Source organism: Phyllobates terribilis, unplaced genomic scaffold, assembly GCF_046119375.1.
Source record: "Phyllobates terribilis strain yellow unplaced genomic scaffold, ASM4611937v1 Scaffold_1__5_contigs__length_1240528914, whole genome shotgun sequence".
Lineage (NCBI taxonomy): Eukaryota > Metazoa > Chordata > Amphibia > Anura > Dendrobatidae > Phyllobates > Phyllobates terribilis.
The window spans coordinates 447900061-447926579 of NW_027362761.1; the positions used below are offsets into that span (position 1 = coordinate 447900061).

The 26519-nt window shown below is 42.8% G+C and overlaps 1 protein-coding gene across 1 annotated transcript in view; it reads left to right on the plus strand.

The window, feature by feature from the left end:
* The window catches only part of LIX1 (limb and CNS expressed 1), a 169593-nt gene that overhangs the window by 66793 nt on the left and 76281 nt on the right, over positions 1-26519 (plus strand). The window contains exon 3 of the mRNA XM_073678168.1: positions 5765-5905. Within this exon, the coding sequence (XP_073534269.1) occupies positions 5765-5905 (141 nt within the window). The remainder of the gene's footprint in view (positions 1-5764; positions 5906-26519) is intronic.

A 26519-nucleotide genomic window follows, 5' to 3' on the forward strand; every position in this document is an offset into this window, starting at 1 on the left:
ATTCGAATGGATCGAAGAATAGCCAGAATGGCAAAGGCTCAGCCAATGATCAGCTCCAGGAGATCAAAGACAGTCTCAAGTTACTTGTGAGTACTGTGACAGTTAGAAGATGCCTGTGTGAAGCTAATCTCTTAGCAAGTAGTCCCAGCAAAGCCCCACTGTTTAAAAAAAGACATGTACTGAAGTGGATACAATTTGACAAAGAACATATCAACTAGCCTAAAGAGAAATTGAGAAACGTTTTGTGGACTGATGAAAGTAAAATTGTTCTTTTTGGGTCCAAGGGCCGCACACAGTTCGTCAGACGTCCCCCAAACTCTGCATTCAAGTCACAGTACACTCTGAAGACAGTGAAGCATGGTGGTGCAAGCATCATGATATGGGCATGTTTCTCTTACTATGGTGCCTGACCTATTTATCGCATACCAGGGATCATGGACCAGTTTGCATATGTTAAAATACTAGAAGAGGTCATGTTGCCTTACGCTGAAGAGGATATGCCCTTGAAATGGGTGTTTCAACAAGACAACGACCCTAAGCACACCAGTAAATGAGCAAAATCTTGGTTCTTGTCCAATAAAATTGAGGTTATAGAGCGGCCAGCCCAATCCCCGCACCTTAATCCAACACTTGTAGCGTGACATCAAAAATGCAATTTCTGAGGTAAAGCCAACAAATGTCAAAAAATTGTGAGGTGTAGTCAAAGCATCCTGGGCTCGAATAACAGTTGATAGGTACCAGAAGTTAGTTGACTCTATGCAACATAGATGTGAAGCAGTTCTAAAAAATTGTGGGTATACAACTAAATATTAGGTTAGGGATTCACAGGAATGCTAAATCCTAAAAATAAGAGTACATATTGTGAGTTTGTAAAGACAAATGCAGACAGTGCTACAGGTGCATCTCACTAAATTAGAATATCATCAAAAAGTTAATTTATTTTGGTTCTTCAATACAAAAAGTGAAACTCCTATATTATATAGAGTCATTACAAACAGAGTGATCTATTTTAAGTGTTTATTTCTGTTAATGTTGATGATTATGGCTTACAGCCAATGAAAACACCAAAGTCATTATCTCAGTAAATTAGAATACTTTATAACAACAGCTTGAAAAATGTTTTTAAAATCCGAAATGTTGGCCTACTGAAATGTATGTTCAGTAAATGCACTCAATACTTGGTCGGGCTCCTTTTGCATCAATTACTGCATGAATGCGGCGTGGCATGGAGGCGATCAGCCTGTGGCACTGCTGAGGTGTTATGGAAGCCCATGTTGCTTTGATAGCAGCCTTCAGCTCATCTGTATTATTGGGTCTGGTGTCTCTCATCTTCCTCTTGACAATACCCCATAGATTCTCTATGGGGTTAAGGTCAGGTGAGTTTGCTGGCGAATCAAGCACAGTGATACTGTTGTTTTTAAACCAGGTATTGGTACTTTTGGCGGTGTGGACAGGTGCCAAGTCCTGCTGGAGAATGAAATTTCCATTTCCAAAAAGCTTGTCGGCAGAGGGAAGCATGAAGTGCTCTAAAATTTCTTAGTAGATGGCTGATCTGACTTTGGTCTTGATAAAACACAGTGGACCTACACCAGCAGATGACATGGCTCCCCAAACCATCACTGATTGTGGAAACTTCACACTAGACCTCAAGCAGCTTGGATTGTGGCCTCTCCACTCTTCCTCCAGACTCTGGGACCCTGATTTCCAAATGAAAATTTGAACTCTGTGACCTTGTGGAGTGTGTCAATGACTGCCTTCTGGACATCTGTCAAGTCAGCAGTCTTCCCCATGATTGTGGAGCCTACTGAAACAGACTAAGGAACTTTTTTAAATGCTTAGGAAGCCTTTGCAGGGGTTTTTTGTTAATTATTTTAAGTTACTGACATAATGACTTTTGTGTTTTCATTGGCTGTAAGCCATAGTCATCAACATTAACAGAAATAAACACTTGAAATAGATCACTCTGTTTGTAATGACTCTATATAATATGAGTTTCACTTTTTGGATTGAATAATTGAAATAAATTAACTTTTTGATGATATAATTTTGTGAGATGCACCTGTATTTTTTAGAACAGCCCAATATTCATTTTTTGTTATTTTCTGTAAAGTAGTTAAAAATTATATACATTTGTCCATGTTTTGAATTAGAAAAACAGAGTGCAATGTTCCCAATGCATGGAAATAAAAACTAGTATAAAGATGTGCCTAACTCATGTTTTTGAACACACTGCTATTATTTTGTGCTGCGGAATATGTTGGCACTAAAGAAGTAAAGATTATTATTGAAAATGATTAATAATTACTCTCTTCTGTTTCTGTTCTCAAACACTGAAAGGAGTTGTCCAACGCATGAAAACCACATCTGCATTCTACCAAAATCAGGGCCATACGTGTCCATAGTGAAGGATATTCCTAGTCATCTACATTCACTCTAATGGAGCTGGACAACCCTTTCTACAAAACATAAAATATATATTTTTGTCTCAATATGCCATATTTCATTACATTATAAATGCAATGACTAAACGTGCCGGTCGTGTATATGTCCAGCCACATTATTTTTTTTCTCCCACTGACTATAAAGTAATGTGTTTGGTTGTCTTCCAGCTAGTATAGTATTACAGGCTCATCCTTAAATAATATTTGTTTGGGATAGAAACTTTACGAATGGTTTTCATTAAAGTAATATGTCCAACATCATAAACCAGATCAATATGTATCAAATAAATTCATCAGCGTGACACATGTCCTACTCAGCAAAAGGAGAGAATTCATATTTTACCACTAGATCAAAGGACAAGAGATAAGAAACTGGGATTTAGAAACTCAACATGTTGAGTGCCGGTCCTGGGTCAAGTTATTGTATATAGTGATTAGTATCATGTGTCAACAGCTGGAGAATCTGCGGATCTGAGCAATAGCTGGAATGTGTCTTATATGCTGATATGAAGAGGAGTCGGGGAGGAGATCCATAACATAAAGGGAGGAAATAGGACGAGCGTGTAAAGTTCAAAGCAAATGAAAAGGAAGCCAAGGTGGAAATGGGGCTGGTGTAATAATGTAACATATGAGGCACACGTTTTTTACTTCCAGATGCTAAACCATACTTACCTAGCATGTCATATCATAAATCAAGTAGTCTTGTTGCAATGTGCTCATGGCCAGATATATTATTAGAGTCTATATATACAAAGGGTCTGCTTTATTATGGTGTTTTTTCATAATTTTTAAAACTGATTTCACGACTTTTGGCATTTTTACGCCACTCCCGGCCTGCTCCGCTAATTCTTAGAAAAGTGAGTGGAGCTGGGGCAAGACGAGCATGACCAAGCGTTCCCAACTAATTCATAATTAATGTCACTAAAACGGTGTAAAACACTCTAGAGATGTACTTCAGTCCCTGACTGGAGTAACATCTCTGGCAGTGGCGCACAACAGTTGAAAGACGTGCCAAATTCATTAAGAGTTGCACGCTTCTTAATGCATTTGGTGCATCTTACTGCAGAGCACAGTTCATCAATACTGGCATACAAAATGTCAGTTTTTATGAATCGGGCTCAAAGTCTTTTTAGCAATACTGTTCTTTCATTCCTTTCCATTAACCTATTTAACATCAGTGACATAATTGCAGTCATTTGGAAATAGTTTACATTTTGGCCTCATCCATTAGGTACAGAACTAGTGCGTAAACACCTGTGTCATTGGTAAAAAAGCTATGGTTAAATGGCCCATTAGCAACTAACCAACCAGAACATAAGATTGCAATATACTAGAATAAAACCTTAAAGGGGTTGTCCAATATTCTGACAACACCTTCTCAATCCCTATGTTTCCCCCCAGTAAAATAATAACACTTTTACTTAAAGGGAATGTGTCACCCCGCTGGGTGATATCAGACCTCTTCTATGGGCATACAGGTAATAGAATAGTACATCTATACATACCTGTATGGCCCATAGCAGAGGTCTGATTGCAGAGAAATATGGTTTTATAAACTGTTTTCCAGAGGCTTTGCGTCCGGGGGACGCCGAGCAAACCCCTCCTATCTGCTTACTATTCCCCTAAATCGCCGCCTTTGTGCTAAATTACCATATTCCCCCCTCCCCTGCACGTCACAGGGCCCTGTGACTGCCCTGTGACGTGCCCTGCTCTGCCTCCCCTCCCGCGCATGCGCAAAGAGCCCCCGCTCCCATGGAGTGCGCTTTTTTTTCCCTCCGGCCCCGTTTGGCTTGGACATAACCCTAATACAAATCCTACCTATGGTATCCACATCTGTAGTTGTTTGCCAGAAATAATTTTTTTATTCAAATATGTTAGTGAGGTGGTCAGTGAGCCAAACAACTCAATGCACCTTCTGAGCTTCTTTTCTTTACATCTATCTCCACCCCCTCTTCTTTGATTAGCGGCTCTTGTTTTACAGCAGCCGCAGAAGGGCAGAGATAGATGAAAAACTGTAATATGCAGTATCCCTTCTGCAGCTCGCATCCTTTGGTGTAGCAGCTGGTGATGCCATAGCCTGTCAAAGTAACTTGGCAGATTCTGCCTGCTTTCAGAATATGGTGCTATCAGCACAGCCCAGTGAGAACAAGATACTGACGTAGGTTAAGGCCCCGTCACACATAACGAGATCGCTAGCGAGATCGTTGATGCGTCACAGTTTTCGTGACGCAATAGCGATCTCGCTAGTGATCTCGTTAAGTCTGACAGGTAGCAACAATCAGGCCCCTGCTGTGAGATCGCTGATCGTTACAAAGCTTCCTGGACCATTCCTGGGTCTTTGCGCTCCCGCTGAGCAGTGTGCATCACTGTATTTGACACCTTATCAATGACCTCATTAGCGATTCAGAACTGAGACACGTAGGCGTGCATAAATTGGACTTTCTGACCGGAGACGCAGTAGCGATGTTAAACCAAGGCCGCCCAATCAGAACGCAGTAGCGTCCACCAATCGGAGATGAGGGGGCGCGGAAAAGTGATTTTATGCACGCCTTTGTGACACAGTACAGTCCCTATCAAGGTGTGGATCATTGAAATAGCTGCTGTGTGAAAGCGTCCCAACAACCGCCGAGATCGTTAGTTAGATCGCTGGGGCGGCCGAAATCGTTGGGAAGTTCTGCATCTTTGACAGCTCCCCAGCGATCACGAAACTACTCTCCAGCGATCCCAAAACCGTGACGCACTAACGATCTCGCTCTTTACTCTGTTGTGGAACTAAAGCCTTGCCCCCAACGGTGATAGGAGGTAGCGGAGGCCAGTCTATATTGTGTCACTGTTTAATTTTGTCCTAATTGGGAATATAAATTGTTTTCCTAATCCAGACAACTTTCATGTTTTACTCAAAATAGTTTGTGGTCACAACATTACATAACTTCTTACCTAGTATGTGGTTAGTGATCCACTATCCCTGTCCCAGAACAACCGCTGATCACTTATCTATTAGGTAATAAGTATTGGTTCAAGTGTTTTTAGCAATGCTGAACTCTTTCAAATTTCTGATATTCACAGTGCAAGTACTGATCAAAAGTTCGCACTGTTCACATGTCGCTTGAGTTGAACTCAATAGCCTTATACTGTATATGCCTATGAGGCTGTTGAGTTTGGGTCAGTAGACCTGCAGCTTGAGACTGGCCTCACTCGGCAACTGTTTATTAGGGCCCGTATGCAACTCTAGATTAACCATGCGTCACAATGTCAAAATGCCATGCCACAAAGTAATCCACACAGGTTAATATTAATTTTGTGTGTCTTGATTGTTTCCTCAGTGTTGCACAAGTAGAGCAGAAGCACGAAGAGATGCAGCTAAGGTTGCCCTAATCAACTCCCTGTACAATGAATTACCCATCCGGAGAATCACTCACGAATTCATCATGAAAAGTGTTCAAGAAGCTGTTTCCTCTACAAGTGTAAGTCGAAAGCTTTCTCCATAGCTGTTCATTCATCAAAAGCTCGACAAACACATAGATGTGTAGCATGGCTAAATTTGTGATGAATGCATCACAGTAGCAATCTTAGTTAATATTAAAGGGTTTTTCCCATGAACAAAAGTTAATTTTAATCGATGGTTTTGTCTGGCTGTGTACAGAACATGGTCTGATCATACCTCCGCTCCTGGGCAGAGGAGGAAGCAAAAGAGTATACAGACATTACAGCAGGGGATCACAGCTGATTCTTTCTTTGAAGTAAAACATTGTTTTTGCAAGATAAAACATTTCTCGGCCTGTTTTTAAACAATCATCTGCAATCCCCTGCTGTAATGTCTGTATTGTCTTTTCCTTCCTCCCCTGCCCAGGAGATGTGGTATGATCAGACCTTGTTCCTGCACGGTCAGACACCGCCATTGATTAAAATGAACTTTTTCCGTGGGAAAACCCCTTTAAGTAGAAGGTTAATCTGCAGTCCCATGCAAAATCTTAGTTCTACCACAATAACCTATGCCAAATAATAAGCTATGTCAAATCAACTTTTTTCATATATGTCTGCAGTTGGCGGCTGTAACACTTATTGACAAAAATGGTATAAATTGCCCTTTTTAGCCAACTGCAATCTGTACTTTGCGGCCAGTTTTAAAGGAGTTTTCAAAGCTGTGGCCTATAGCAAATAAAGTATATATATATAAATATAAATTATAAAAATCATAAATATGACTGACAATTGAAACTTTTGAGCACTACCATACATTTGACATCACCATTGTACACTGCAAAAATATCAGCCTATGATACTACAAAGACATATATCACCTAAGTAGCAGTGTCACATAATGCCGAGTAAACACCATCACAGCACTGAAGCTAATGCAGTGACCCAATATCAGCCCCAAACATAAGCAAATATTCATTCCCTAAGCACGCAGCCAATTTTTGTCTTTGTGTTTTCATTTTTTCCTCCCCCTTTTTTCAAAGAGAAATAATGTTTTTATTTTTCCATTGACATAAACACAAGAACTTGTTTTTGCAGGACAAGATTCTTAGTTTTAAAAGACACCATTTTTATGTTTTTTTTTTGTTTTTTTTTAATTTTCATATCCATCATGGAGCATTGTAGGATTAAAATATTAAGACTGGGGGGGGAGCTATAAGCCTTTGGTGTAGGGTTGTATGTGGCACCTTCTTCCGTAGTGAATTTACAGGGCTTTTTTCCTCTGGCCTCAGTAAATGGTGGCGTTTTGGTAGGATACGCCATTACTTCACTAGGGCTTGAGTCACTGAGCAGTGGGACCCTGTGAGGAGAATGCAGCACTGTAGTACTGCCATGGCCCACTCATTGTTAGGATTGGTGGGGTCACAAACATCAGAACCCCTGTTGATTTATTAAAGATTTTGTCCACTTTATCTTTTTTGAACAAATGTGTTAGGACATGATTTTGTGGCCCTTATCATCTTATGTAAGTATTACAGGTTATCCTCCTGCATTTGCTTTTGCAGCTTTCCTCACTGACTTAATAGCACTCGTATTCTCAAAATGGCTGCTGGTGGAAAAGCATGGGGCCAGATCTGTCCATCATCATCCTCCTCCAATTGAAAAACTATTTTCCCACAGGCAGTGTATTGATTTGGAAAAGCTGATGGACAAGTTTAGTCACATGCTCCTCCACTAGCAGCCATTTTGAGAACAGAAAAGATGTGCAGTCTGTGAGGAACAAGCGCAGGAGGAGAATGTGTAATACTTATAAAATAATAAGATAATGCCACAAAATCAGGTGGCCAACACAAAATGGCTGATGGAGGAGAATGTGGCCAAACTTGTCCATCAGCCTTTTCCAATTGAAAAACTGTTTTCCCACGAGCAATGGTATTGATTTGGAAATGCTGATGGACAAGTCTAGTCACATGCTCCTCGCCTAGCAGCCATTTTGAGAACAGGAAAGTCTGTGAGGAACAAGCTCAAGAGGAGAACATGTAATACTTATGTAGTAGTAAGGAAATGCCAAAAAATCTTGTTCCAAACCCATTTGTTAAAATTAAGATAAAGTGGACAACCCTTTTAAGTTATGGCATTTCCTAACCATCTCAAATATTGGAAAACTTTAGATTTCTGATTCCTTTAAAGTAAATCAACAGTAAAATATATGAGATTGTAGGTTAGATGAGGGGAAATCTCATCTGTGTTTACCACATTAATGCACGATGATTTAACATTGTAAATGCTCCCTTACAATGGTGTATATAATAAAAACATTTTGCTGTGGTGCGTATGAAAAAGAAACCTTACGTCTGCATTCCTGTGGTTTCTAAAGACCTCTAATTTGCTCATCAGAGAACTGTGAAAAGTGCTTTCCAAATCCACTCTCCTAAAAAGTAACAGCCGCAAGGAAGCAACATCAGTCACTGCTCTTATTTGTAGAACATTTCTCGAAGTGGAGACCGTTTTGTTTCCATCCCCAGAACAGGTCGTCCAGACTTTGCTGCTTTCTCTCAAATATAAATCATCAAATAGGATCAGTACTGAGTGTCTCCTAAACACTGATGAAGTTATACAAACCGAAGGCAGGATCGTGCCGTTAAAGTATTATTGGTCTTCTGCTAAACTTGTAAATCTTCCCATTGTTCTCTCAGAGGATTTCACTTTATGTATTTTGTGATCTCAAACCTTCAGTTTATTCAGTTTATGGTTTTTCCTTTAAAATACATCTAGATAATGTTAAAAAATGTCACACACAATGCAGGTGCGGGATATAGAACAGACCTCATTTCTTATTACATTCAATTTAAAAAAAAAATGTCATTTATCAGCAGAGGGACCAGTCAGAGCTATATACCCCCTGTATAGGCAGGATTTGAAGGGAATCTGCAGGTTTTTGCTACCTCATCTGAGAGCAGCATAGTGTAGAGGCAAAGAGAATCCAACAATGTATCACTTTGTTTACTGGGTGCAGCAGTTGTGACAAAATCAGAGGTTTTAGGCTATGTTCACGCAAGGCATTTTTTCAGCCTTTTTTCTGCAGCAAAATCTGATCTCTTGGCAGGAAAGAAGCTACATCAAAAATGCAGGTTTTGGTGCGTTTTTTGGTGTGTTTTTGCTGCGTTTTTCAGGATCCCATAGTTCAGCTTTGCTTCCACCACAGAAGCATGAACACAGGTCACTAATGCAAGGCATATGTGAAACTGTATTAACCAGAATTACAAATCTGGCAGTGGGGGGAGGTGAATTGTTCAGGAATAGTTTTTCTAAGACACTGGCAGAGCTTTGAGTTTGTAGGACACTATTTATTTTCACATTGTGGTCTGCCATTGAATTGCTCAGGCATTGTCCAATTTCACACCTCCGTTTGCCACACGTATTGTTCAGTCTCACACCTTGCTCAGACAATGTTTACACTGTACAGGTCACTAATTTTATTACACTGTTCTAATCCAAACTGCCATCTCAGGTGACAAAGACAAGATGATAAAATCACAAAAATAAATGAGTTTCACATACTGCTGTACTTTTTTTTCACTAAAAATGCAGCAAAACCTGATAGCTATGTTCACACTAGGCGTTTTTTCACTGTTTTTTCACTACCCATTACTTCCAATGGGTGAAAAACGCTGAAAAAATGCTGAAAGAAGTGACATGCTCTATTGTGCAAAAAAACATGACAAGCACAAAATACTGGTGAAACAAAAACCAAGGTGTGTGCATGAGATTTCTGGAATCTCATAGACTTTGCTGGTACTGTAAAATGCAGCTGAAAATTTGCATAAAAAAACACAGAAAAAAAACACTGAAAAAACGTAATGTGTGAACATAGCCTTAGATTTAGAATGAAGCAGAGCTGAGAAACCTAACCCCGCCCCCACCAGGCTCTGTATGTACATCGTCTATATAGACATAATATCTACTTAATCCTATATAGCCTGGTTATAAACTACTGGATGACAGAGACTCTAGCTCAATAAAATTCAGTTTTATTAAATATGTACAATTCATTAAAAACAACAAAAACAGGGTGAGGACAGGAAACCTCCAATGCAGGGAGATGCAGTGTAAAGCTGAGTTGTATCACACTATAATTATTGCAAACAACCAAACAAATAGGTATACCTCATCAACTAGGTTTAAGCAAAGCAGAGTAAAGTGCCAATAGTGCAATAATAGGCAATCCCTCTAAACTGAATGGACTGGGTACTAATATTGGTAGATACCAACTAATAAATATAAAGTGCTAAGTGCCTACATAATTTAATAATCCTTAGGGTTCAAATTACCTATATATTGAAAAAGTGCCACAATCAAAACTGTTCTGCTTAGATCACCTTACATTATAGTAGAAAAAATCGCTAGAATATAGCAGCAAATTACATGTGGTTATTTGTTGTAAAGTGAATATAGAACAACCACTGTATGTAGCTACATACAATTTAATAAAATTGAATTTTTATTGAGCTAGAGTCTCTGTCATCCAGTAGTTTATAACCAGGCTACATAGGATTAAGTAGATATTATTGTTGTTATAGTATCGAGCGTATTCTTGACTTTCTTTCTTCGGACATTTATGAATAATAGTCTATAGACAGTGAGGTGTCAATCACAGGGGAAGGGGGCATTGCCCGACTAATGTAGTCCAGCAATGTTAATCACTTAGTGATAAATCCTTCAGAGTTCGTAAACAGCAGCACGCACTTTGACAAGTGACACATCCCTGAATTCTGTGTTTCACCTGCTGTCTTCAGATTACATAGCAAAAACCTGCTGACAGATTCCCTTTAAATAATACAATCCTAGCTTTCTGCAGTCACCACTAGAGGGAGCTTAGGAGATTACTATATACTGCTTCTACATTCTACTCAATAATAAAACATTATGCAGCACACATCTTCTTCACTGCTTTTCACTTGTGCCAGGATAGGTTTCTCCTTTAGACACCCCATGAGGTTGCTGCTGTTTTATTTTTACTGTACAGGATCCCCAAAAAATGACTGCATTTAACCTAGAGTGCGGTTTCACAGCTTCCTGCAAATTCTTACTATTTTTTATGAGTAAGCACGTGATTCTCTTGTTAGTTTTGTGTTTACTCTTCTCTTAGTTCCTTTTTTCTTAATCTGACTAGCACTTTGTCAATTACCAGTTTTAGATAGAATGACAATGGTTGCTCTGAAACAAATTAACATTGACAGAGAGAGAGCACTTTCATGTTTGGTGTTAATAAAAAAAATTGTGATATAGGCTGTACACTAAACCTTATTCACATAATGCCTTAAGGTTACAAGTCGCATATATGTCATGAAATACTTCTATATACTGTAGAACCAATATGGCCATAGACACCATTGACCTAATGGTAAACATGTCTTTAAAAAGTGAAGTTATGTGATGTTTTTTATATGCCATAAAGCTGCACACATCTGGAGATTTCTCTGAAATAAAAACCAAATGTGATGCCAAGCAAAATATCAACAGAACCTACGATATATGAAATAAATCTCTAGTAGACCAAGTTCCTTCTCTTGATAGTGCTCAATATCATGTGTTGCATTTTGGCGTACTAAACCTGGGGGGTTAGTAAGGATTACACTGCACTCAACCACAAAACAGCTTAATTTAAAATGGTTATTTGGAGGAAATATATAATTTCTTCTATAATTATTGAACGGGTTGGAATAGTTTCAGGTGGGCTATTGTACGCTTTAATGACTGTAGTAGACTACAGGAGTCAAGTACAAATCATGCATACATTAACATGAGATAGGAATCAGCCCTTTCTAGCCGAATTCTTCTATTTACCTAAGTCATGCTTACATTTCAGGTAAAGTTTCTGCTAACCGGCCTTCCCTGACTTTCTGCCTTTATTTTCAATGGCATGACATGACTCGTTCTTGACTTATATTCGGTATGGTGGTGGCACTTGGCCATGAAAAGAGATTTTCCTGATACTTAACATTTCTAAAGCAGCTAAACAATTTAAAACAACAGTCCGTACTATGGTTTGTAATGTAATTCAGGCTCTGCGATGGACAGGATGATAATTTTGTTCGGGTTTAGTTTTTGTTGAATTTAGGCATTAAAATCAGCTTTGTTCTTTAAGAAGGAAGGTTAGCGCTAGCTTGAGATAACACAGGTTTTTCCTTGCTACTTAAGAAATATCAGCGAACTGGGTATCTTTGTTCTTATTCACTGAGGAACAGATGTATTAAATAATGAGCATTTCTTTATTAAATTGTAGACTTTTTTTTTTCTTTTGGAGAAAATGACCCATAACTAACAAAAATGCTAATATTCATTTAGTCTACCTTAGAATGACCACTGAGTCCAGTGATTGGCTGCAGTAGTCACATGTAAGACAGGATCATAAAGGTGAAGGTGGCTGGCCAGGAGAATGCAGAGTCCAAAATATTAAGGAACCCACTTGGAAGCGATAATATGCACTCACAGTAGACAGCGACCAATCCCCAGATGATGATTTAAAACATAGTTTATTCTGCCATAGATACGCATGTTACAATGTTTCAACCCGTGTTAGGTCTTTGTCAAGTATTTGACAAAGACCTAACATAGATCGAGACAAAACGTTTTATCTTTTGTATCTATTTCAGAATAAAGTACGATTTAATTTGTTACCTGGGGTTTGGGCGCTGTCTACTGTAAGTATAAGACAGATGTCACCACTGCTGTGAGTGAAGAACTCATGAGGAACAGCAATGAGGAGGTGCTGGAGTTTCCGAGGCATCAACAGGTAAATAATGGATATTTTGCTATTTTGAAGCACCATCTGCCTTTGCCCCATTTTTTTTTTAAAGAAAACCCCTTTATGTAGGGGTACTTAGAACAGTGGTGGGCAGCTTGCCTGCTGAGTACTACATGCAGCCTTTACTCCTTCTCTGTATGTAGGTAGACAGGACAGCAGAACACATGCATGCAGTTATTTGCTACTAATACAAAAAATATATATTATTTACAGACCCTAGAGTCTCAGACGCTGGAAAGTAAACCCCACCAATTGTGAAACAGTTATCTGTCCCGTTTGCAGAGAAAGGGTTGGCCACATAGAATTGGTTGCACTTCATTACAGAGAATGAGGGGTATAGAAACAACAGAGGACTCTCATAGAGCTGTTTTTGTATATCCTATAAAAGATAATGAAGAGTGACAGCACATGTGTGGCCACTTCTCCACTGCAAACTGATGACAAGAGACATTGCAGGTAATCTACAGCTCTCTAATACAAGAAAGGCCACATCTAAAACTCCCATAATGTGGTGGTGAGAGTTGACGTGTTGTCCATTCCAATGTTCCTTCTCCTGGCAGGCTTGGTCATGAGTAGAGATGAGCGTTGTTCTACTCGAACTGTTCGCCAATCTCAAATTCGAGCTGTTTTGGGCGGTGTTCGAGCCGGTCGGCGAACACGAACAATTTGAGAAAAATTCGGCTGTTCGAGGTTATGTTCGATAACTGTTCGTGCACCAAAATCATAACTGGATTTTTTCTCAGTAATGATGAAAATTAATGTTAATACGCAGTTTGAGTGTACAGCGGGGTGGGGGGAGGGGCAGGGGATGGATCTCTGCAGGAACAATGAAGATCTCCATTTTTTTTTCTCTTTCCCGCATTTACAGTGGGGAGGTGCAATCTGTCAGCCTATCAGCAGCGCACACACGGAGCAAAGTGCTTTTTTTCACACAAGCAAGGGCATGTGTCATTGGCAGTGTATGTCACATGTCCTTGCCCTATAAGACCAAGCCATTTTCCCCGTCGCCACCATTTTCTCACTGCTGCAGCTGCGTGTTAGACGGCACCGCTGTTGCTGTGTGCGCTATACCTAATTTTCGCACAAATATACAGATAGCTTGGGAGTAGGGAATAGTTGTGATTGCAGTCCTTTTAAGGACTAGGTTACAGCATTTCCTACGACTTTTATCAGGGAGGTCTGTGCTCTTAAATAGATCGGTTGTGGGAGTAAAGACTAATTGTAATTGCAGTCCTTTTCAGGACTAGGTTACATGAGTTCCTATCAGTTTTTGCCAGGCAGGTCTGTGCCAGTGCTGTGCAAGTTTTTTTCACAGCATTTGGCTGAATCTAGCAAAGCTAATCCTTTTTGGCCTATTGCAGAGTGTGTTAGTCAGTGGAGTAGCCTATCTGTGTTGCAAGATATACCACCTGTGTATAGAATACCAATTTTTTTACTGCACCTAGTGAAGTAAAATCTTTTGGGCATAGCATCATTCTATTAGTCCATCTATACTGACCTCCATCAGGTTGCAAATTAAAACTAATTTTTATCTGCATCTACAGTACCTCTGAAAAAATATTTGGGCTTCTAGCAGTGTGTGGGACTTGTTCTATTAGTCCATCTATACTGACCTCTATCAGGTTGCAAACTGAATATATTTTTTTCTGCATCTACCTCTGAAAAAATATTGGGCTTCTAGCTGTGTGTGGGTCTTGTTCTATTAATCCATCTATACTGACCTCCATCAGGTTGCAAACTGAATATATTTTTTTCTGCATCTACCTCTGAAAAAATATTTGGCCTTCTAGTAGTGTGTCGGACTTTCTCTATTAGTCCATCTATACTGACCTCCATCAGGTTGCAAATTAAAACTAATTTTTATCTGCATCTACAGTACCTCTGAAAAAATATTTGGGCTTCTAGCAGTGTGTGGGACTTGTTCTATTAGTCCATCTATACTGACCTCCATCAGGTTGCAAACTGAATATATTTTTTTCTGCATCTACCTCTGAAAAAATATTGGGCTTCTAGCTGTGTGTGGGTCTTGTTCTATTAATCCATCTATACTGACCTCCATCAGGTTGCAAACTGAATATAATTTTTTTCTGCATCTAGCTCTGAAAAAATATTTGGCCTTCTAGTAGTGTGTCGGACTTTCTCTATTAGTCCATCTATACTGACCTCCATCAGGTTGCAAATTAAAACTAATTTTTATCTGCATCTACAGTACCTCTGAAAAAATATTTGGGCTTCTAGCTGTGTGTGGGACTTGTTGTATTAGTCCATCTATACTGACCTCCATCAGGTTGCAAACTGAATATATTTTTTTCTGCATCTACCTCTGAAAAAATATTTGGCCTTCTAGTAGTGTCGGACTTTCTCTATTAGTCCATCTATACTGACCTCCATCAGGTTGCAAATTAAAACTAATTTTTATCTGCATCTACAGTACCTCTGAAAAAATATTTGGGCTTCTAGCAGTGTGTGGGACTTGTTCTATTAGTCCATCTATACTGACCTCCATCAGGTTGCAAACTGAATATATTTTTTTCTGCATCTACCTCTGAAAAAATATTGGGCTTCTAGCTGTGTGTGGGTCTTGTTCTATTAATCCATCTATACTGACCTCCATCAGGTTGCAAACTGAATATAATTTTTTTCTGCATCTAGCTCTGAAAAAATATTTGGCCTTCTAGTAGTGTGTCGGACTTTCTCTATTAGTCCATCTATACTGACCTCCATCAGGTTGCAAATTAAAACTAATTTTTATCTGCATCTACAGTACCTCTGAAAAAATATTTGGGCTTCTAGCTGTGTGTGGGACTTGTTGTATTAGTCCATCTATACTGACCTCCATCAGGTTGCAAACTATATATTTTTTTCTGCATCTACCTCTGAAAAAATATTTGGCCTTCTAGTAGTGTGTCGGACTTTCTCTATTAGTCCATCTATACTGACCTCCATCAGGTTGCAAATTAAAAATAATTTTTATCTGCATCTACAGTACCTCTGAAAAAATATTTGGGCTTCTAGCTGTGTGCGGGACTTGTTGTATTAGTCCATCTATACTGACCTCCATCAGGTTGCAAACTGAATATATTTTTTTCTGCATCTACCTCTGAAAAAATATTTGGCCTTCTAGTAGTGTGTCGGACTTTCTCTATTAGTCCATCTATACTGACCTCCATCAGGTTGCAAATTAAAACAAATTTTTATCTGCATCTACAGTAACTCTGAAAAAATATTTGGGCTTCTAGCAGTGTGTGGGACTTGTTCTATTAGTCCATCTATACTGACCTCCATCAGGTTGCAAACTGAATATATTTTTTTCTGCATCTACCTCTGAAAAAATATTGGGCTTCTAGCTGTGTGTGGGTCTTGTTCTATTAATCCATCTATACTGACCTCCATCAGGTTGCAAACTGAATATATTTTTTTCTGCATCTACCTCTGAAAAAATATTTGGCCTTCTAGTAGTGTGTCGGACTTTCTCTATTAGTCCATCTATACTGACCTCCATCAGGTTGCAAATTCAAAATAATTTTTTTCTGCATCTAACCCAGCCAATAGTTTTGGCCTAATACCACAGTTTGGCCACTCAGCTCTGCTCGGTTACCATCCATTGTTTTTTTGTGCAAACAACTCCAGAGTTGTGAATTAGTTAACCACCAAAATGAGTGGAAAAAGGCCTGCTGCTGGTGGAAAGGGGAATAGGCGTGTTGGGAAAGGGAAAAAGGTTGTGTCCGTGGGGTAGGTGTTAAAGCAACAGTAACATCTGCAGAAGAAAGACCATCTTCCAGCCAAACTAAAATGTCTACTTCTTTTAGCGGACAATGTGATAAGATCCCTTTCTTACGGCCACGCCAATCGCTACAAATTCCAGATGAGGCACAAAAACAGCAGGTGCTTCAACGGATATCAAGTGCTCCTTTAAGTGGGCTCTCCTCCACATCAACTTCAACATCACAAATACTCCAGTCCTCAAAGGTGTCACCCAAATCGCACTTGCTTCCTCACAGCTCCCAAATCTCCAGCTGCCCGTCTGAGTATGAGGTAGAACAGATGGTTGAGTCTGCAGAGCTGTTTACTCATACTATAGCCTGGGAATCAGAGGTCGACTCCAGCGCTTCTGTGAATCCAGACGAGGAAATGATCTGCACTGATGCCCAGAATCTTTATGAGTCGGATCCAGGACCAGACGCAGAAGGTTCTGACCATAATGTAGACCCTCATTCCCAAACTGTAACTCCTGTTGGTGGAGACAATGAGGAAGACGATGATAAGACTCAAATACCTGATTGGAGCGACAACTTTAGTTTTTTGTCAGGGCAGGAACAGGTTGGCTCTGAGGACGACGGGTGTGATAACGCACAGGGTGATGATGATGAGGTCGGAGATCCCACTTACTGTCAACCCACAGTCAGCCAAGAGATGAGGTCAGCAGAGGAGGTGGAGGAAGATGCTAGTGACGACGAGGTCAGGTTGCGCCTTCCTGGACAGAGACGTAGTACTGGAAGCACGTCAACAACTGCATCCTCAAACACAACTCTGCCTCTCACCACAAGTCGTGGTGGCTCTTCAGGTCGCATGGGTGCTAAGCCTTGCATAGCCTGGGCATTTTTTCAGATCGATAAAGATGGCCCAACTCGTGTTATCTGTAACATTTGTCAGCAAAAGCTAAGTAGAGGCCAAAAAATACATAGTTTGAGTACTTCATGCATGAACCGGCACATGGACATGAAGCATAAGTTGCAGTGGGAAGCTCAGTGTGCTACAATGCGGCCTAGCCGGCCGGGCCAACCACCGTCTGCCATATCTTGTGCATCCGCGGCCTCTTCATCCTCTGTGACTGGGGGGACAGCAGTCACACCTGTTTTGGGGCGCAGACCTGCCACCTCTTTACCCGCAACAGCCAGCGTGATTGGCAGGTCATCATTTTCTTTGGAGGTGGTAACACCAGCTGGTGTTGAGCGCTGTCCGACATCGATAGCACCACCTTTGGATCAAGGCAACCTAACATGTCCGCCTGCATCTTCCTCACAGACCGGCAGTTTGCCGGGGACACCCTTATCAACCCCGTCTAAGCACAATAGCCAGCCCTCGGTCCCTCAGATGTGGACAAGTAAAAGACCATTTCCTCCTAGCCATGAGAATGCTAAGAGGTTGAATTTCACCATCTGCAAGCTCTTGGCTACAGAAATGCTGCCTTTCCGCCTGGTGGACACAGAGGATTTTCGAGACCTTATGTCCGTCGCAGTGCCCCAGTACCAGATGCCCAGTCGGCACTACTTCTCAAAGAAAGGTGTGCCTGCGCTCCACCAGCATGTCGCACACAACATCACCGCTTCTTTGAGAAACTCTGTGTGTGACAGGGTGCATTTCACCACAGACACTTGGACGAGTAGGCATGGACAGGGGCGTTACATGTCGCTGACTGGGCACTGGGTAACTATGGTGACAGCAGGACAAGGGGCTGCTGTCCAAGTCTTGCCGTCCCCACGAGTTGTGCGTCAATCCTCTTTATGTCAAAGTTCCTCCACTGCTTCTGCCTCCTCAACCTCCTCTCGGTCTTCCACCTGCACCCAAAGCCTGTCTGGTCATGCCACAAGCTTTCTAACTGCGCAGAAGGGATCCTGCACACCTCCTTACTATGCTGGCAGTAGGGCTCAACGTCATCAGGCGGTTTTTACATTGAAATGTCTGGGAAATGTGAGTCACACAGCTGAGGAGTTGTGGTCAGCTCTGGAGAACCAATTTCATGAATGGTTGTCTCCACTGGACCTGAAACCAGGGAAGGCCGTGTGCGACAATGCTGCAAACCTGGGTGCGGCCCTTCGCCGGGGCAATGTCACACACGTGCCTTGTATGGCTCACGTGTTGAACCTGGTTGTCCAGCAATTTTTAGCCCACTATCCCAGACTAGATGGCCTTCTGCAGAGGGCACGGTCGCTGTGTACTCACTTCCGCCGTTCGCATCCCGCAGCTCAGCGACTTACATCTCTACAGAAGTCGTTGGGCCTGCCACTTCACCGGCTAAAATGCGATGTGCCTACCCGGTGGAATTCAACTCTGCACATGTTGCAGCGACTGTGGCAGCACCGACAAGCCCTGGTGCAATACGTTCTGACGTATAGCCTGGGCCAACGAGATTCAGAGGTGGGGCAAATCACGCTGGAGGAGTGGTCTCAGATCAGGGACCTATGCACCCTTCTGCACAGTTTTGAAATGGCGACGAAGATGTTTAGTGCTGACGATGCCATTATCAGCATGACTATTCCGGTGATTTACATGCTGGAGCACATGTTAAACAGAATTCGGAGTCAGGTGGTGGCACAAGAGTAGGTGGAGGAAGTAGAGGAGGAGGAGTTGTATGCGGAAGTGCTAACATCTGCAAGGTCCAGAAGGTCGGCAGCACCAAGGCGGCAGGCATGTGAGGGTGGGGGAGATGGTTTTACCAGGGCGCATGGTAGCAGCCAAACTAGTGAGGAAGGTGCAGGAGCCCAGGAAGAAGTGGAGGACGAACTGATGGAAGACTCATCAGATGAGGGAGACCTTGATCACATTTCTGTTGTGCGAGGTTGGGGGGAGAGGACAGAGGAAGGAAGCATGATTGTTACCTCGCCACCAACACAACAGGGACTTGGTGCTCCTGGATGCGCAACACACATGAGTGCCTTCTTGCTGCACTACCTGCAACATGACCCTCGAATTGTGAGAATTAGAAATAATCCTGACTACTGGGTTGCCACACTGTTAGATCCCCGGTACAAAAGTAAATTTGCAGAAATTATTCCTGCCATAGAAAGGGATGCACGCATGCAGGAGTATCAGCAGAGACTGTTGCAGAATCTTACATGTGCTTTTCCACAAAATACCAGTGGTGCACGTAGTGAATCTCACAGTTCCAACTTGCCAACCGTGGGACCGTCAAGTGTTCAGCACTCAAACCGTAACAGAACCACAGTATCTGCTGGTAACATCAATTTTGCGGAATCATTTCACCACTTTTTTAGCCCATCCTTTGCAAGGCCACAGGAGACAAGAAGTCTGACACATAGTCAACGCCTAGAGACGATGGTACAGGAGTATCTCCAAGTAAACATTGAAGCCACGACTGTGTCACTGGACCCTTGCTCTTTTTGGGCTTCCAATCTGGATAAATGGCCGGAGCTAGCCACTTACGCCTTGGAGATCTTGTCATGCCCCGCAGCCAGCGTTCTGTCTGAACGTGTGTTCAGCGCTGCTGGTGGTGTGCTGACAGATAAGCGCACGCGGCTCTCCACTGATAATGTAGACAGACTCACGTTCATAAAGATGAACAAATCATGGATCCGAAACGACTTTTCTACCCCTGTGTCATCCTGGGGAGAGTAAAAGCTTGATGATTGGTTAAAATCACCCTACCAAACGTTTTAAGCTTTCAAATTACTAATCATGTTTATCTGTATCTTGACTGGAAAATAATTTGGGCTTTGTAGCAGTGTGCAGCACTGATCCTATTAGGCCATCTATAATAAGCTCCACCAGATTTAAAATTAAAAATAATTTTTAGCTGCATCTAGCCCGGAAAATAATTTTGGGGCTCCGAGATGCGCAAGACACATAAGTGCCTTCTTGCTGCACTACCTGCAGCATGACCCTCATATTGTCAGAATTCGAAGTAATCATGACTACTGGGTTGCCACACTCTTAGATCCCCCAAACTTTTCGATCAACCTTTTCATTTTAATAAAGACCAAAAAAATGGTCATTTTTGAAATTATAAGCATTAGCAGGTTGTTAGAAACTGAAATCAAACAGTTTTCAACTCAAAACTTTATTCTAGGTGATGTTACATTTTCACATAGGACCCCTTGTTCGAAAGGAGCTTCTGAACTCTCTCGTCCATTGAATTTGTCAGGTTTTGGATGGTTTCTGCTTCAATTGTTTTGCATGAGGACAGAATACCCTCCCAGAGCTGTTGCTTAGATGTGAACTGCCTCCCGCCATCATAGACACTCCTTTTAATGATGCTCCAAAGGTTCTGAATGGGGTAGAGGTCAGGGGAGCATGGGGGTCACACCATAAGTTTGTCCCCTTTTATGCCCATATCAGCCAGAGATGCAGATGTTTTATGTGCAGCATGAGATGGTGCATTATCATGCAGAAAAATGATCTTGCTGTGAAATACACGGTTCTTCTTCTTGAACCATGGCAGGAAGTGCTGTTTGAGAAAATCCACATACATTATGGAGTTCATCTTTAGCGCCTTCAGGGATCCTAAAGGGGCCGACAATCTCTCTCCCCATGATTCCAGTCCAAAACATTACTCCACCTCCTCCTTGTTGGCGCTGTAGCCGTGTTTGCGTGGGGTGTCCATCAACCAGCCATCCTCCACTCCATCCATCTGGACCATCGAGCGCTGCACGGCACTCATCCGTGAACAAAACAGTTTTGAAATCAGTCTTCATGTAATGTTTGGCCCACTGGAGCCGTTTCTGCTTGTGTGAAGTGGATAGAGGAGGTCGACAGGATGGCGTATGCACAGCTGCAAACCTCTGAAGGACCCTGCATCTTGTTGTTCGGGGGACGTTGGAGGCACAAGCAGCTTCAAAAACTTGTCTGCTGCTATGACAAGGCTTTTTTGCCGCTGCTCTTTCAACCTGACGTAATTGCCTGTAGGAAAGAGTCCTCAATTTGCCCTTATCAGCACGCACACGTGTGTACTGTGAATCAGCTACATACTTCTTGATTGCCAAGACACTTCATCCTGATCATCGCACAATGTTGATTGTAGTCATGCCTTGACCTAAACACTCCACAATTTGTTGCTTCTCAGCAGCCGACACATCCTTTTTCTTTCCCATTTTGGCAGAAAATGTAGGCTGCTTAATAATGTGAGAGAGCCTTCTTAAGTAGTCTTGCCTTTCATTGGACACACCTGCCAAACTAATTAGCACAGGTGTCTGCAATTGCTTACAGTGATATAAAGAGCCCTGACACACATCACCATCAATGAGTTTAACTGACAAACAAACAAATTCTTCCCTTATCACTCCTAAACACTTTTTGCATAATAATTTGGAACGCGGTGTACATGTGCTTTTCCACAAAACACCAGCGGTTCACGTAGTGAATCTTACAGTTCTAACTTGCCAACCGTGGTCTGTATGGAATTGTTCAATAAAGGGCCCAAAATTAAGATAACATAGATGGGAGAGGTCTCTATGAATAGGAATTCCTAAGTATTTGATAACCTGTGAGGGCCAGGCAAAGGGAAAGTTGGACTGGATGGAATCCTATATGGATTTGGGGAGGGAGACATCGAGGGCCTCAGACTTCGCTGCATTGATTTTAAAATTTTACCATGTAACAAAGTGATCTATTTCAGCCATAACAGCATGGATGGATATATGTGATTGAGTGATATATACTAGGACATCATCAGCAAATAGAGAGCACTTGTACTCGGTGCCTCCCACCTCAATCCACCTAATATTGGGGTTATGGCGAATTGATGAGAGCAGGTGCTCCGTCACTAGGATGTATAAGAGAGGGGACAGAGGACATCCCTGCCTTGTCCCATTGGTGATTGTGAAAGGTGATGAAAATGTTCTGACGCACTCCCTGGGCCTTGGGACACCCGGAGCCGGACCCTTTTTGGTGGATGCTGGTGGTTGTAGTCTTCGTGGCGGCGACCCGGTTCCGTGGCTCAGGGCGGTCAAACCAGTGGCGGAACTATTTATGTGGTTTTGATGTTTAAATGTCCGACTACGCCACCCGTGGATTGCGGTCAGAGTGAACCGCCGCTACAGGGCAGACCGCTGAGGCTGGTGTTGTGGGTGCAGCAGAGCGTAGCATAACTCCCCACGGGAGGAGTATAGCCTCAGGGCAGTGTATGCGGAGGATGGGGGTGATGGTGCAGGGCAGCAGCAGTAACGACACGGAGTCAGTGATGCAGTCCAGGGCCTTTACTCACAGTTCTTATTATCCAGACCACGTCTGCAGGTAACGGCTGCCCACGTCGTACTGTGCTCACCAGGTGAGGGGCTCAGACAACTCCCAGATAACTTTGGAGCACTTCACAGGACCCCCTTTGTGTGTCCTTTGTCTGGCCTTTCTTACCAACACTTCTGTCCGGCTGCCTCGGGCCTCCTCTTGGTAAACTTGGCGCCAGTTTCCCTGACCCTATGTGGTGCCTTCCTAGCGGGTGTAGCGAGGGGCTGCGCCACATAAAATGTCAGAGCCTCCGGTTTCTAGCTGAGGGTCGTTTCCTGCCTCCACTAGTTCGGGGACCGGTCTCCCCCTTTGGCCTGACCCCTCCACGCAGGTGGATTCGGGCGTGCGGTGGCGACTCGCCCGTCCGCACCCCTGGGATCCCTTCATTCCTCGTTCCTGGAGCCTTCTCCGCTCCTCTTCCTTCCTTCTCCCTCTTCCAGGCCTGGGCCTCTGTTACTAGGCCCGCCTCCGGAGCAGAGCTCATGCAGAGCCCCTGCTCCCTGCCACTTCTGCTCAGACTTCTCTGCACTGAACTAAGATGGTGCCCACCTTTTATACTCCCTTCTCAATGCACCCAGGAACTGCTTCCTCCCTGCTCCTGCACTGCAGGGTTCCCCTTCCTCAGTGTTCCCTCCCCCCACTCCAGCCAGGGACAAGGACTGTCGTGCCCATCTCAGGGGCATATTGGTCGCCCTGCCCCACGGCAATGTGGTGTAATGCATGCAGGTGTCGGGTCCTGATCCACACTCCATCCTTACCTGAGAGTGAGATATCACACCTCTGGGTGAGGTGCAATACGTCTGTAGCAACCGAGCCCTCAGGGTGCTACAGTTCCATTTATCTTCAGCCTAGGTGACGTATTGCGATACAGGGCCGTGATTTTGGCTACAAAAGGGACCCCTACCCCAAGCTTTTTAAGAGAATCATATATGGCGTGCCAGGAGACTCTATGGAATGCTTTCTCAGCATCCAACGAGAGTATCTAATTACAAATTTTTAACTGCATCTAGCCCAGGAAATACTTTGTGCCTAGTAGCAGTGTCTGCTAGTCAGCGGATTATCCCGGCTGTTAAGCAAGCTACACCACCTGTAGTTTAGACACTTAATTTTTTCAAAGGAAATGCTTCGGGACCATGGGATACTCAGTGAAGAGCATCAGGAGGCACCCCAAGGCATAGGGGCTGGGACTGGCAGTAGGATGCCTTGCGGTGGACAGCCGAGCTCGATCCTTATAAAAGCTTTTTAACTGCAGCAGCTTTAGTGGACGCTACTGGAGCTGGAATTACGCGGCTGCTGGCATGAGACTTGCCCTCCAATAGATCCTTGTAAATGGATTTAAAGTGTATTCATTCAAATTAGAGAGACAATTTAAATTAAAAAGCTTAGAGCTGCCTCCACCACAGGGGGGCTCGCTCGACCCACCAGCGGACAGGCACCAGTATTGGGAGAGGGGGGCTGGCCATCAGGGTTCACCGCGGCTCTGGCACAAACCCGGCGACACGGAGGTGGCACGGGCAGGAGCGGACTGGCCGTGTCGGCTTCTCACTTTTTGGATTTTAGAAGGGCATGACATGCCTATATCTGTGTCTCCCCCTCATTTTACTCCTCCACCTCTTTTATTTTCGCATGACTATATGTACTTGTCACTTTTCCATGTGTTAGTTGTGTCTTCTGAGCAGTTTGTCAGCTTTTGGACACCTTTGAAGGTGTTTTCTATGTGTTTCTATGTGTTTTTGTTTGCCTGCCATTGGTTTTAACGGTGTTCGAAGGTGTTCGACGAACAGTTCGACGAACAGTTCGGCGAACACACGGGTGTTCGACGAACCGAACCGAACTCGAACACTACGGGGGTGGCTCAACACTAGTCATGAGCATGATTTTCTGTTTACTGGACAGCTTTGCTCATTAAGTGTTAACAACTGAATGTGGAAAACTGTTTTCTTTTGAAACCTATTTTATAGTTTTTCCTTTTGTTATTATTTACTGGCCCAGTGCTGAGTAGTTATTTTTTACGGCACACTTTTTAGAGTGTAGCACTTAGCTGGCACCATAGATTGCTCTTCAGTTGATCAAAGCAACTTATTATTCTTAGCCAAACATCCTCATGCTGAGTTCTGCCAATAAGCGAAGAATTATTCCATGCAAGAATCAAAAAAAAAATAGTGAGCTGAATCCACATAAATATTCTCCAAACTATTACACTCACATGGAAATATACACTGACCATCCACAATATTAAAGGGAATGTGTCACAATTTTTTTTTTATTAATAATTATTGATTATATAATCAATTATTTTAATACAAAATGGTATGTACTGTTTTAACATGTATTTATTTATAAAAAAAAATGTCTGCACCTACTGGGGGTTGCCATTTTTATTTGCTGATGTGGAAGTGTCTAAGCACGACACTTGCACATCTCAAATACGGCAGCCACTGGTCAAAGGAGACTGCAGTCTGTGTCCGACCACATCTCCTACACTGTGGCTTCTCAGCTGTGATCAGAGCACGCTCCCTAGGCTGTCCAGTACTCAGCTGTGGGAGGAGTTGGGTTATATTTTATTGTAGTCCAGAGTTGTGCTCTGAATTACAATTTAACCCTGTCATTGGTCACACAGTGTTCAGTGGTGAATGATGACAGGAGCGTGACAAGAGTGGTGAGCGGTGACAAGGTAGAGGTGGCGAGCAGAGATTGGGCAGCGGTGGTGACAGGAGCTCCAAGGCAGGGGCGATGAGTGCAGGTCAGGTAGCTGGTTGTTGTATTACTAAAACAAGGCTACCAAGCTGTTCTCACCACTGGAAGAAGTTACCGCCAATGGGCTGCTCTGAAAGAGGAGAGCAGTGCTGCAGCAGTAACCTCTTCCAGTGATGACAGGCAGGGACAAGTGTGATAATACACTCATCACTGATGGAACAGTAGTGATTGGTCTTCTCAGACGGTGTAGTGATGTCCCTGGGAGCAGTGCTTAAGAAAACATTTCATGGTCTTATAAGGAGATGGACATGGTGCCCACATTCCCCCTTGAAGACACATGTGTTATTGTGATGTGATGTGATGAATTTTAATGTTTGCCTTTTTAATGCTTTGCATTGTCATGTGATGAAGCTGTTGTCTGCCCAGCAACAGGTAGTGAGTAGGCATCGATAGAGTTAAGAGTTGGGACGAGCCCAGAGAGGGAAGGTTTATGTGCCAAGATTAGTGAGGACTTCCTGGTAGTGAGTCCGACAGGGCCTATCTTGCCTTGCAGCTAGAGCAGACCTTTGGTCTGAGTACTCAGCAGATCCGCATGAGTTGGGTGTCCCCAAAGCGAATGGAGATCGAGGCATTGGATAGCAAGATCCAGAGTAGAGAAAGAAGAAGTGATGCACTGGAGATCGGTCCTGGGACAGGATGGCTAGTAATACGAACCTGAGTTTAAAAACTCAGGTAACGGGCCAGGACGCAAGAGGTAAGGTGAGACAAAGAGTACCCCAGGCGGGAGTTCAAATGCGTCAGCAGGCAGAGAAGCTAAGTACTTGCCATATTGGCAAACTAGTTCCCTTAAGAGAAAAAGAGGATGGTTGAAGTACAAGGACTCTCACTTACTGGACTGTAGTACTGTGTTGAGTTGTGGTGAAGGCCGTTGAACTAGTGGAGACAGAAACCAAACAAGTTAAGAGAAAGGAACTGAGACTGTGTGTGAAAATGCTCCATGTGTTGAAGACAACGTTCATTAAGCTATGTACCCGCTATCTTTTGTATATACTCCCCACCAAGTTATCGTTCAGTAAGAGGTTTATTTTTGACTGGTGGTCTCCCTCATTAAAGTCCTCAACATCTGGTCCTGGCCAACCAAAGTCATCGGTAAAATGCGGCCTGCAAGGGCTTAGTGCCCCCATCTTTGAAGT